General features: G+C 47.7%; 1 protein-coding gene across 1 annotated transcript; it reads left to right on the top strand.

Moving 5' to 3' along the window:
• The first annotated feature begins 9,829 nt into the window (after window positions 1-9,829).
• On the top strand, window positions 9,830-11,123 carry IER3 (immediate early response 3). The gene is made up of 2 exons (XM_008058954.2): window positions 9,830-10,063; window positions 10,173-11,123. Exons 1-2 carry the CDS (start codon window positions 9,854-9,856, stop codon window positions 10,431-10,433), a joined length of 471 nt encoding a protein of 156 aa, XP_008057145.1. The 5' UTR covers window positions 9,830-9,853; the 3' UTR covers window positions 10,434-11,123.
• The last annotated feature ends 273 nt before the right edge of the window (window positions 11,124-11,396 follow it).

Here is an 11,396-nt window from a genome sequence, read left to right as displayed (position 1 = left end):
CAGGATTCCTTACTTACCAAATCAATTACATTATGACTATAAAAGTGTAACTCTTACCAAGCACCATGAGAGAGAGAGAATAAGGCTTAAACTCAGGATTTTTCAAACAATGATAGTTCAATGACTAATTCAGTGGACATAAAGGACATTATTATCTGACCCCTTTCACAATACATTTGAGATCTTGGAAAGGGTGTATTTTATTGCCTTTCCTTGTTTCAGTGAAGGATTTGGGTTGAGCAAAAGCACTAAAGGATATAATTATATAGATTTGCTATTATCTGGAAGAAAACAATTTTTTTAAAAAGAAAAGATATTTAATTTCATTTTTTAATTAATTAAAATTCCTTACTAACATTGATAACAGCAAAACTTCTGCAGAACTGGAATCAGATTGGCTATCGCTACTTTGTTTCTTTTTCCGTATTAATTTTCATGTAGTATTTGCTTTTTTTAAAAGTAAACTTTTTAGAAAATTTTAGATTCACATATAGTTGTAAGAAAAATATAGAGATCCTCTACTGAATTTCTCTAATGGTAACATAATGGTAACATAATGGTAAACTATAGTAAAATATCACCATAGGCACTATATTAATATTGACATTGACACACTCAAGCTACAGAATATTCCTTTTACCACATGGCTCTCTCGTGTTGCTCTTTGGCAATCTCATCCACTACCCTCCTGTCTCCACCCACTCCTTAATACCTGGTAACCACTAACTTGTTCTCCATTTCTAGATTTTGTTATTTCAAGAATGTTATAATGGCATTATACCATATGTAATCTTTTGGAACTGGCTTTTAAAACAGTGTAATTCTCTAAAGATATATTCAGGTTGTTGCATGTATTATTAGTCAGTTTCTTTTTCTTGCTGAGTAGTATTCCATGACATGCATATACCACAGTTTAACTATTCACCCACTGAACAACATCTAAGTTGTTTCCAGTTTTTGGTGATTATGAATAATGCTACCATAAAGATTCATGTATAGGTGTGAGATAAATGCCTGGGAGCAATTGCAATGTGGTAGCTGCATGTCTAGTTTTTAAAGAAATTGCTATACTACTTTCCAGAGAGACTGCACCATTTCATATTCCGATAGGTAATGTGTGAATGATCCAGTTTCTCTATATTCTCGCTAACATTTAGCATTGTCACTATTTTTTATTTTAGTCATTCCTATAGGTATGTAGTAATAGCTCCCTGTGGTTTTTAAGCTGCATTTTCGTAATGGTCAATAATATTGAACACTTTTTCATGTACATATCTGCCATCCCATTTGTGCATTCTGTTTAGTGAAATGTCTGTTCATATCTCTTGCCCATTAACCAACTGGATTTTTTTAACTGTTGAATTTTGAGAATTCTTTATATATTTTAGATACTAGTCTTTCAGATATGGTTTGTAAATATTTTCTTCTTGTCCACAGTTTGTCTTTTCACCTGCTTAACAGGATCTGAGTCTTTCATAGACTAAAGTTTTGTTTTGTTTTTTTTTTGAGTTGGAGTCTCACTCTGTCGCCCAGACTGGAGTGCAGTGGCCACTCCCGGCCACCGCAACCTCGACCCGCTGGGCTCCGGCGATCCTTCTGACTCAGCCTTCCGAGTAGCCAGAATTACAGGCATGCGCTACCACGCCCGGCTGATTTTTTGATTTGCTGTAGAGATGAGATCTCGCTGCCCAGGCGGGTCTCAAACCCGCAGGATCAGGCAATCTACTCACCTCAGCCTCCCAAAGGTGCGGGATTACAGGCTGAGCCACCCAGCCCGGCTAGATTTTTTTTTTTTAATGTTGACAATTTAATAATCTTTTTAGGCCTTACCAAGAGGTTCCCAGGATTGTGGTTGCATAGCAATGTTATAGCAATCAGAAAGATAAATAGCCAAAGGACTACAATATAGTGTGTTTGATGCTTTAAGAGATTTATGTACAAAGCAGATAAACTAATTCTGCATAGAATAATCAGGGATGGTTTTTCCTGGGAAGAAGGGGAGGGAAAAGAAAAGGAGACTCAATGGATATAGGGTCTAATGGGTAAGAGTTTGGCGTGTGTTAGAAAAGCATAAAATTAGAGGTACATAAAATCAGGAAGCAATGGAGTCATTGAAAGAAAAAAAAAGTGAGGTACCTGGATTCTGGTTGGAAGGCCACTGAAGTTACTAAAGCAGACACTGACTTGGTCAAGTCTGTCTTTGAACAACAAAGTCCTGGGGAGCATAGATGGTGAACTGGAGGGACAAGAGTTGGGAAGGTTCTTTGTGGCCTGTCATTGTCATCATCTCCACTAAAATAAAATGTGCCTTGCTGGTAGTAAACTGTTCTGAACACCAAAAGTATTAGATAAGTTGGTCTTAGTTGGGATACAGCAGGCCTGAGGGTAGTTCAACTGCTCAGTAATTTTGAATCCCCCCATTTCTTTCCTGAACTGAGAAATCTTAACTATCAAGAAACCCCTGGCCAAGTACAGTGGCTCATGTCTATAATCTCAACACTTTGGGAGGCAGAGGCAAGAGGATTGCTTGAGCTCAGAAGTTTGAGACAAGGCTGGGCAACAAAGTGAGATCCCAGAACGACTGCTTGAACCCAGGAATTAGGGGCTATGGTGAACTATGATCGTGCCACTGCACTCCAGCCTAGACAGCAGAGCGAGACCCTGTCTCTATAAAGTAATAAATAAAAATAATAACCCCTTACTGCAGGTCACAGGGTTAGCACCATTCAGTCTGTTTCAGAGACGCAGCAGTCACAGGAGCAAATCTAACCGGTCATGGCCCGTGGAAGAGGAGCTCAACAGGGCTAAGGGACACATGTTATTTTCAGCCCCCTCTTGTGAGCCATTCCTCTTTTGTGGTGGGTGGGATTCCCAATCTGGGGAAACAAATGACCAATTGTCTGGGAAGGGAAGAGTGTCATAAAGCAGCCAGGGCCCAGGAGCCAGGATGACGCAGTCTGAGGCCCAGACACTCTGGGGAATCTGTGAGGTGGTGGAGAGAAAACATGGGGGAAAGCAGAGCTACTGTCTACTCGGCCCAGCTTCCTCTTTCATGAGCTCATGGTCTAAGCTAGGCCAGGCGGAGGGTGCTGGAGACTGAGTGAGCTTGTTTTTTCCCTAACTTGGTTCTGAGTCACACATAGCATCTACCCTTCCCAGAAAACCGCCCCAGGGCTCACCCCTTGGCAGTTCACCAAGCAAGCCCCAGTCCTAACACGCGATCCCCACTGGGCAGGGCCAGGGAGCTACATGCAGGCCAGTCCCTGAGCACTCGTGTCCCCTGGAGAGGCCTCTACAGAAGGGAACGGCTCCTCCCAATCTTTGAAGAAAAGGGCCTATGACAGCTGCTTTGGAAGTAGGAGGGTGGCACGTCGAACTTTTGAGTACACACAGTAGATGCTGCTGAATCATGAGGTTTCAGCAGAGGGAGAAACATTAGAAAGTCTTTAATCTAAGCCCTTCACTTTATAGATCTACTCACCTAGTAAATATAGGGCATCTGAAAAGGCTGGACAAAAATGGAAAACTTTATGATTACAGTTTTTTTTCCCATGATTATGTGGGGTTCTTTTTGTTTTGTTTTGTTTGTTTTAGAGACAGGGTCTCACTCTGTTGCCCAAACTGGAATGTAGTGGTACACTCACAGCTCACTGCAGCCTTGAACTCCTGGGTTCAAGCAATCCTCTCTCCTCACCCTTCTGAGTAGATAGTACTGTAAGTGCACACCACCACACTGGGTTAAGGGTTTTATTGTTTGTTTGTTTTTACTTTATTGTAGAGACAGGATCTTGCTATGTTGTCTAGGCTGATCCTGAAATCCTGGGCTCAAGTGTTCCTCCTGCCTTAGCCTCCCAGAGTGCTGGGGTTATAGGAGTGAACAATTGTGCCCAGCCCCATGATTATGCTTTGACTTCAATCTCAATTATACTCTCCAATGGCTGACATTGGAGCAATCTACAGAGAGATGCAGGCTGTTCCCAGGTGTACAGTTCTGTAACAGTAATGACATCAAGAGCCTTGTGTTTCTAGCCTGCTTATATTGATTGAGAGATACACTTCTAGGCACTGAAAATAGAGCAGTGAACAAAATGGATAAAGTCCTGCTCTTGTGGAATTATAATACAGTGAGAAAGAAACTGAGGCCAGAGGGAAAAGCCACAACACCAGGGTCCTAGGTATTCAGTGTTGGCAGGAAAACAGGAATGCTGGGTCCTTTCCTGGTTCCCCACTCTCAGCAGACTCCAAGGTAGCTGGGCTGAGTTGGGCTGGGCTGGGCTGAGCTGCATCCTGGGCTGGGTCACTGTACCACTTCTGTGACCTTGCCTTGGTGCTCCTGGCACTCTTGTCATGGTTTTGCATTAGGGAAAACTGCCAGGAGCTGTTCTTGGCCCTCCTAGAGCCTAAATGAACATCTTTAGGGGTCATTTATTAACTTGCTGCCTGGAATTCACCACCTCACTCCAACCCCAAGCCTCTGGAAAATTGTCCCAGCTAAAATGCGTGTCGGAGGGGGTGTTTAAAATCATTTATTCCTAGCCAGGCTTGGTGGCTCAGCCTGTAATCCCACACCTTGGGAGGCTGAGGTTAGTGGATTGCCTGAGTCCACGGGTTTGAGACCCGCCTGGGCAACTTGGTGAGCCCTCATCTCTACAATACATCAAAAAATTAGCCGGGCATGGTAGCGCGCGCCTGTAGTTCCAGCTACTTGGAAGGCTAAGTGGAAGGATCGCCAGAGCCCAGCAGGTTGAGGCTGCAATGGTCGGGAGCGGCCACTGCACTCCAGTCTGGATGACAGAGTGAGACTCCAACTCAAAAAAAAAAAAATCATTTATTCCTCATTATTATAGTGGTGAGTTAAATAAATAATAAAATCACTCACATTGGCTGAACAAGAACTAGGAATGCAGAAGTCTCTGCTTCTTTGGGAAAGAGAAAGAGCCACAAACCTGCCTGAGATGGAAAGGGAGGGAAGGGGGGATGAAAAAAGAAAGAGAATGGTATCTCCTGGTGATCTTAGCACTTGGAGACTATTTTCTCAATCTGGTCTTCTACTTGTGGGTTGGGTCACTGCCGCCCATCCCTACTCCAAAGCAGCCCCTCTTCCCTTAATTGTAATAATGACCCCCATGTAAGAAGAACCGACTAGGTGCCAAGGAGCAGTACATTTATATTCTTAATCCTTGCAATAACCTAAAGGCCAATTTGCTCATTTGTCAACTGAGGAAACAGATTTTCAGTGACATTAAGTAAGTGACCCAATATTGCCTAGTTAATAAGTAGCAGAGCTGGTATTTAAACCAAATTTCCTCTACCAAAGCTCTTTTTACTATTCCATGTTTGAGAGTTTGTTTGGACGTTCTAGCAGGGGAGCAACTATTCTATTCCCTGGACTGAAGAATGGTTCTCCTCTAGTGGGAATGGTCATTCTCTTCAACCAAGCGTGCAGCTTCAGGAGTGATGCACATGGAATGGGGAGAGAGGAAGGGGATCCCCGCTAGCCAACCAGAACAACTGAATCAGGCCTGGCTATCAATGGGGTGACAAACATTGCAGCCAGATCACCCTCATACCCAATGTTTTCTTTCTATCTCAGACTCACCTCAAGTCAACAAACAGTTATTGAGCATCTACTGAAAACCAGGTGCAGCTAAGAGCTTTCAGTTGTCTTTCCCTGACCCCAGGGCCCGGCTCCGTTCCTCCCCACTCTGCTTCCCTTTCTCAGAAGCTCTCATTTCCAACTCTCTGTCTCCCTTTCCTCTGTCTGTTCTGCCTCCATGAGTGCCCATCTCCATCATTCCCCACTGTGGGTCTGTAGTAGGCAATGCAGCAGTACCCCCTGTGTCAGGGATCATAAAGGGCATAGGCCAGGGCTGCGCTGTCATCACTGCACAGTTGTTTTTGAGTCAAGGGCAAATCACCTGAGCCACTGCGGAGCATCCCCCAACCTCCTCTTTGAAGAGGAGGCACAGGGGTCTCTGAAGGAACACAGCTGGATAAACAGAGATCTCTAGGGATGAGGTTTAGCCCCTCAGGGGAGATGAATAAGAATATTTAATATCTATCAAGACCCTACTAGGTGACAGCCAGATACTGGAGATAGCATAGAGATCTAGTGAGGAAAAGAGCAGATGTAGTCCTGTGCACTCACAGAGATTATATTCCAGCAGAGGAAAAAACAACAGCAAAAAGTAAACAAATACAGAAAATAATTCCCCAATATGATACATGCTATGAAGAAAACAAACAAGGGGCTGATAAAGAGGTTAGTGGCAGTGGTCAGTTAGAGGTCACACAAGGGAAGTAAAGGAACACAGCGATCTTGGGAAAGATGAGAAGGGAACGAGGGGGAGAGCTGGACATGGAAGAAGCTAAGGGCCTGTTACTCCAGGATTAGGGCAGTGGGAGCTGGTCCAGCTTCTGGCCTCATCCCCAGGCACTTTCTGGCCTTCACTCATTCCCCAGTCTGCACCCCCACACTCCCTTATTGGCTTAATAATTCACTCTCAACCTTTCCCTAGCTTCCTGTATGGCAGGAAGGGGCAGGGCAGAGCCCTGAGGCTCTGAGGGTAGCAGAAATGGGGATGGGATTGGTTGAGAAGGAATGGCAAGCAATCTGAGTTCTCTGGGTCTTCTCTTTGTCCCATTCTGCTCTTGTGGCAAAGAAAGGTCTCTCTGTGCCAGGAGGACTTGTAAGGATAACTAGACCCAGCTGGCGGCCCAGATTCCAGATGTGAGAAGTAGTGGCAAAACAAGATCCTGACATCTTCATTTCCCCGCCCCCGCCTAATACCCTGCAGAAAATTTCCATCATAAACAAGTTATGCATTCCTGACCTTGAGTGCCTCCCCCTCTCTCCCACCAAGCAGTTTTTCTTCCATTATCTCGATCTCCCCCTACTTTCAATTTATGTCTGGGTGTGAGGGTCTGTCCACATGTCTAAGTAGTCACGGATTTATGTTGCTTGTTGTGAGGTGAGCAAGTTGCCTTGGAATAAGGGTGAAGGCTCCCTGGGCTTAGGTGTAAATGTAAGGATGATGGGCAGGTGAGAAAGGCAGGCATGGGGAATCTCCAAGCCTTTGTTTGTAGAGGAGGTGTGTTTTATGACCACCAGGAAGGGGTGTGTAACACAGAAGGGGTCTTGTGTGTTTAGACAGCAGTAATGGGTGTCAAATAAAGTGACCTATAAGGCCAGGAAGCAATTGTATATAAAGCAGCATGTATCTATTTCTAGCCAGTTGTAGGACTGTCTTTAATTGCCTTTCTACACATTCTTGGTTGAAAAATGCCCTTAGGAGTTTCTTGTTTGGTAACTGTAAGGATTGTCCCAGCTTTTCTTTCTTTTTAAAAAATTTTTTATTTTATTTTATATTTTGGGTTTTTTTGAGTTGGAGCCTCACTCCGTCACCCAGGCTGGAGTGCAGCGGCACACTCATGGCCACCCCAGTGTCTACCTGCTGGGCGCCGGCGATCCTTCCGCTTCAGCCTTCCAAGTAGCTGGAACCACAGGCACGCAATACCATGCCTGGCTAATTTTTGATTTATTGTAGAGACGAGGTCTCGCCAAGTTGCCCAGACTGGTCTCAAACCCACGGGCTCAGGCAATCCACTCACCGCAGCCTCTCAAAGTGCTGGGATTACAGGTTGAGCCACCGAGCCGGGTTCTATTTCTTTTTTTTAGAGACAAGATCTCACTATGTTGTCCAGACTAGTCTTGAATACTTGGGCTCAAGCAATCCTCCCACCTCAGCCTCCCAAAGTGCTGGGATTACAAGCATAAGCCTCTGCGCTCGGCCTTGTCCCAACTTTAGTTCTAAAGACGTACATTTGTATAGGTGATTTGGAAGAGTGTATACATGTCTCAAAAGCTTGGGTGATCCAGTCAGCATGGGAATACTGCGTGCACACTTACTTTCTGCATTTTCATCTTTCATTGAACAAGATTATTGAGCAACTACTGTCTACAACGTATCACGCGGGGTTCTGTGGAGGACACAAAGATGTGATTAACACAGCCTCTAATGGAAGGGGTCACATTTGTATTCACTTTGTGCACCAGGCTTAATATGATGGTATAAAGATCTGAGCTGGATGTATTTCAAATCCCCGGAGTCACCTCTGATCTTTTCATCCTCTTGCTGTCAGCAGCCCCTCTCCCCCAAATTCCCTTCCCTTGATGAAACCCATCTTATTGCCCAATTCTGGTTATATTGTGCTAGGAACGTCTTTTATGACCTCCTTTTCAGACCCATATTACCTGCTATCTGAACCCCTCCAATAGCCTCTGGTCACCTGCCTGTCTCTCTCCATCCAGAGCATAGTCCTCATCTCCATCAGTTCTCAGCTTGAATTTTCCTCCTTTCATCTCAACCCGCAACTCACAAGTTCCATGGTCTAGTGTCAAACCCAGGTTCCTGGCCTGACAGCTAAGCTCTCTCTCTACTCGGTCCAACTTCTTTCCAGCCATTACTATTTCCCACTATTCCTTTACGGGAAACTTACTCTGAGATTGTTTTTCTTGTGATTCCCCAAACATATCCTGTACTTTTCCAGCTCAAGGCCTTTGCTGATTCCATTCTTACAGTCATCCTCCACATCTGAATTTGTCATATCACACCCACTGTTGAAGGTCATCTCCAATGTCACTCTTCCATGAAGCCTGCCCTGATTGATTAGATGGATGTAAACACTAGCTCTTTTGGGCTCCCCTCAACACTTGGTCTTGGGTTTTCTTAGGACCTCAGGAGAGTTCTCCCTTCCTTCAGGCAGAAATGAAAAAAAAAAAAAAGAGCAAGCATTCTCCTGGTGACAGTCCTCTCCCATGCCAGAGGGTAAGGCCTTCAAGGCCCAAGTGTCAACTTTATCTGGTTGGTTTCACTCAGCAGCACGTACATACACACACACACACACACACACACACACACACACACACACACGGAATTTAACCTCAGGACACTCAACAGCACCTTTCACAGGGTACCTGAAACAGGTGAATGCTCAGAAGATGTTCATGAACAGTATATCTAAGGCAGTTACAGAAATGTGTAAATTCTAACATTTGTATAATACCTCACAGTTTAGAGTGTTCTTAACAGAAATTTTATTATTTGATCCATATAAGGGGCAAATCTGGGTGGCTGCTAACCTCCTGCCTCTGTGATTTGTGATCCTCGGCACCAGCCTTTAAGTGAATATTTCTGCACACACCTAAGTGAGAAGCTTTGCCGGACTATCCCTAAACAGTCTTTACATCTTTGCTGTGTGTGTATGCTGTGCTATGTGCGTGTGTTTTCACGTGTTAGTTAAGGCAGGCAGAGTTGTCTGTGCGGGCTGGTGTGTTAATTTCCTTTAGTCTTCTTGACTATTTCTGTGATGTCTTCCTTCTTGCAGTGTGCTTTTTTTTCTATGCATACCTACAAGTGAATGAACGTTCGTGTGTGCTTCCTTGACCTCGCCGGGTCGGTATTGCAGCAGGATGGCCCGATTTCTTTAAGTGAGCCCTCCTGCCTCCCCAGTGATGGGACATGTGAGGGAGCCAGAGGCTGAAGCACCTCCTAAGCAGTCGCGGGTCCCCCTCCAGCCGCCACATGCCCCGACATGTGCTTGCAGCCCGGGACCTCACCCGCTCCCCACGCAGAGTCACACACTCACAACGTGCAGTTGGGCACCTCTGGCTGCACAGGCCAAGTCTCCGCCCCGTCCCTTTGTTTAAACGTCGGAATTTCCAGCGGGCTGGGGCCAACCGCTCCCCAACTGCGGGAGGAGGAGTCTGAAAGGCCAGCCCAGGTCTCTGGCGTATTTAACCGCCCCGACCGCCGCCGCCCGCCACTTGGCCTCACGCTCAGCTCAGCGCACGATGTGTCACTCTCGCAGCTCCCTCCCCGCCATGACTGTCCTGCCTGCCCCGACCCCCGTGGTCTCCAGCCCCTCTGGGCCCCGGCGCGGCTCCGGTCCTGAGATCTTCACCTTCGACCCTCTCCCGGAGCCCGCAGCCGCCCCCGCCGCGCGCCCCAGCGCCTCTCGCGTGCACCGAAAGCGCAGCCGCAGGGTTCTCTACCCTCGAGTGGTGAGTGTTGCCGAAGTGGGCAGCCGGGGGCGCGCCGCCCTGGCGCCGCGGGGGGACGACCAGACTCCGGGACCTTGACTGACCTGTCTCCTTTTTTGTCTCCCCTCAGGTCCGGCGCCCGCTTCCAGCCGAGGAACCGAACCCTGCCAAAAGGCTCCTCTTTCTCCTGCTCACCATCGTCTTCTGCCAGATCCTGATGGCTGAAGAGGGTGTGCCGGCGCCCCTCGCCCTGGAGGACGCCCCCAGTGCCGCGTCCTCGGCGCCCACCTCTGCGCCCCCGGCCCCCCAGCCCCTTAATCTGACCTCGGAGCCCTCGGACTACTCTCTGGACCTCAGCACCTTCCTCCAGCAACACCCGGCCGCCTTCTAACCGTGACTCCCTACGACCCTCCAAAAGAACCCGAAAAACCAAAGAAACACCAGGCGTACCTGGTGAGTGAGAGTGTATCCCAAACTGGGACTTCCGAGGCATCTCACGGTCAACACTACAGCGAAAACGCCCGCCGGTGCCCGAAGCGAGACAAGGCCGCGAGACCCAGGCACGGACACGCCAGGCACGGACACGCCGGGGCTAGGCCTGGTGGGCGGGAGAGCGTCGTTAATTTATTTCTCATTGCTTCTAATTAATATTTATGGTATTTAAGTATGTCCTCCTAGGTGACGGAGGGGTGTGCGTAATATTTATTTTAACTTATGCAAGGGTGCGAGATGTTCCCCCCTGCTGTAAACGCAGATCTCTTGGTATTTATTGGGCTTTGTGGGGTTGGCGGAGGCAGGGCGCCCGGAACCCAGGAAAAAGAATGGGGACGATCCGGGTGGAGCACGTCCCGAATGCGAGTCAAGCCTGGTGGTGGGTCGTAGGTTTAGGGGGTGACACTCCGTCCTCCAGCATCCCAACTCCGCGGGGTCTACTGTGTGGTCCGCGGCCTTCGATCTTCTCCAAGTTGCCCCCTAGGGGGCGGCTGCGGGGTTAGGGTGGGTGGGCTGTCGCGGGGCGACTGCCGCGGTCGCCTGGTATGTTCTGTGAACACAAATAAACTTGATACACAGTCAACAGTCATTGGAGTGTCTCTTTGCTAGCGGCGACTCCCCACTTCCACCAGCCCCAGCCCCCGCCTTCTCACGCCAAGGACCGGCGGGAGAGCCGTGGCCACGTCCCCGGCCCGCGCTCCTCCCAGGGCCCCGGAGTCACGGAACCCAGCATCCGGTTGACGGGTGCTTGTGGTCGTGGCCCAGTCTGCGGCTTTCCCGGGTAGCTGCCCCGCGGCGAATCCGCGATGTGGCAATCACCAGCACCCCGGGTGCGGGACCCAGAAGGTCACGTCCTGCGCCC

The sequence above is a fragment of the Carlito syrichta genome, unplaced genomic scaffold (genome assembly GCF_000164805.1).
Source record: "Carlito syrichta isolate Samal-C Ts95f unplaced genomic scaffold, Tarsius_syrichta-2.0.1 Scaffold303666, whole genome shotgun sequence".
NCBI lineage: Eukaryota > Metazoa > Chordata > Mammalia > Primates > Tarsiidae > Carlito > Carlito syrichta.
Note: the sequence above shows the minus strand (reverse complement) of the source record. Positions and strands in the feature narration are given on the sequence as shown.

What these genes read in the sequence shown, in the direction of transcription:
- IER3 (XM_008058954.2), top strand. Translation starts at nt 9,854, where the DNA reads ATGTGTCACTCTCGCAGCTCCCTCCCCGCCATGACTGTCCTGCCTGCC. An exon ending in GGGTTCTCTACCCTCGAGTG is followed by an intron (nt 10,064 to 10,172) that starts GTGAGTGTTGCC and finishes GTCTCCCCTCAG; the next exon opens with GTCCGGCGCCCGCTTCCAGC.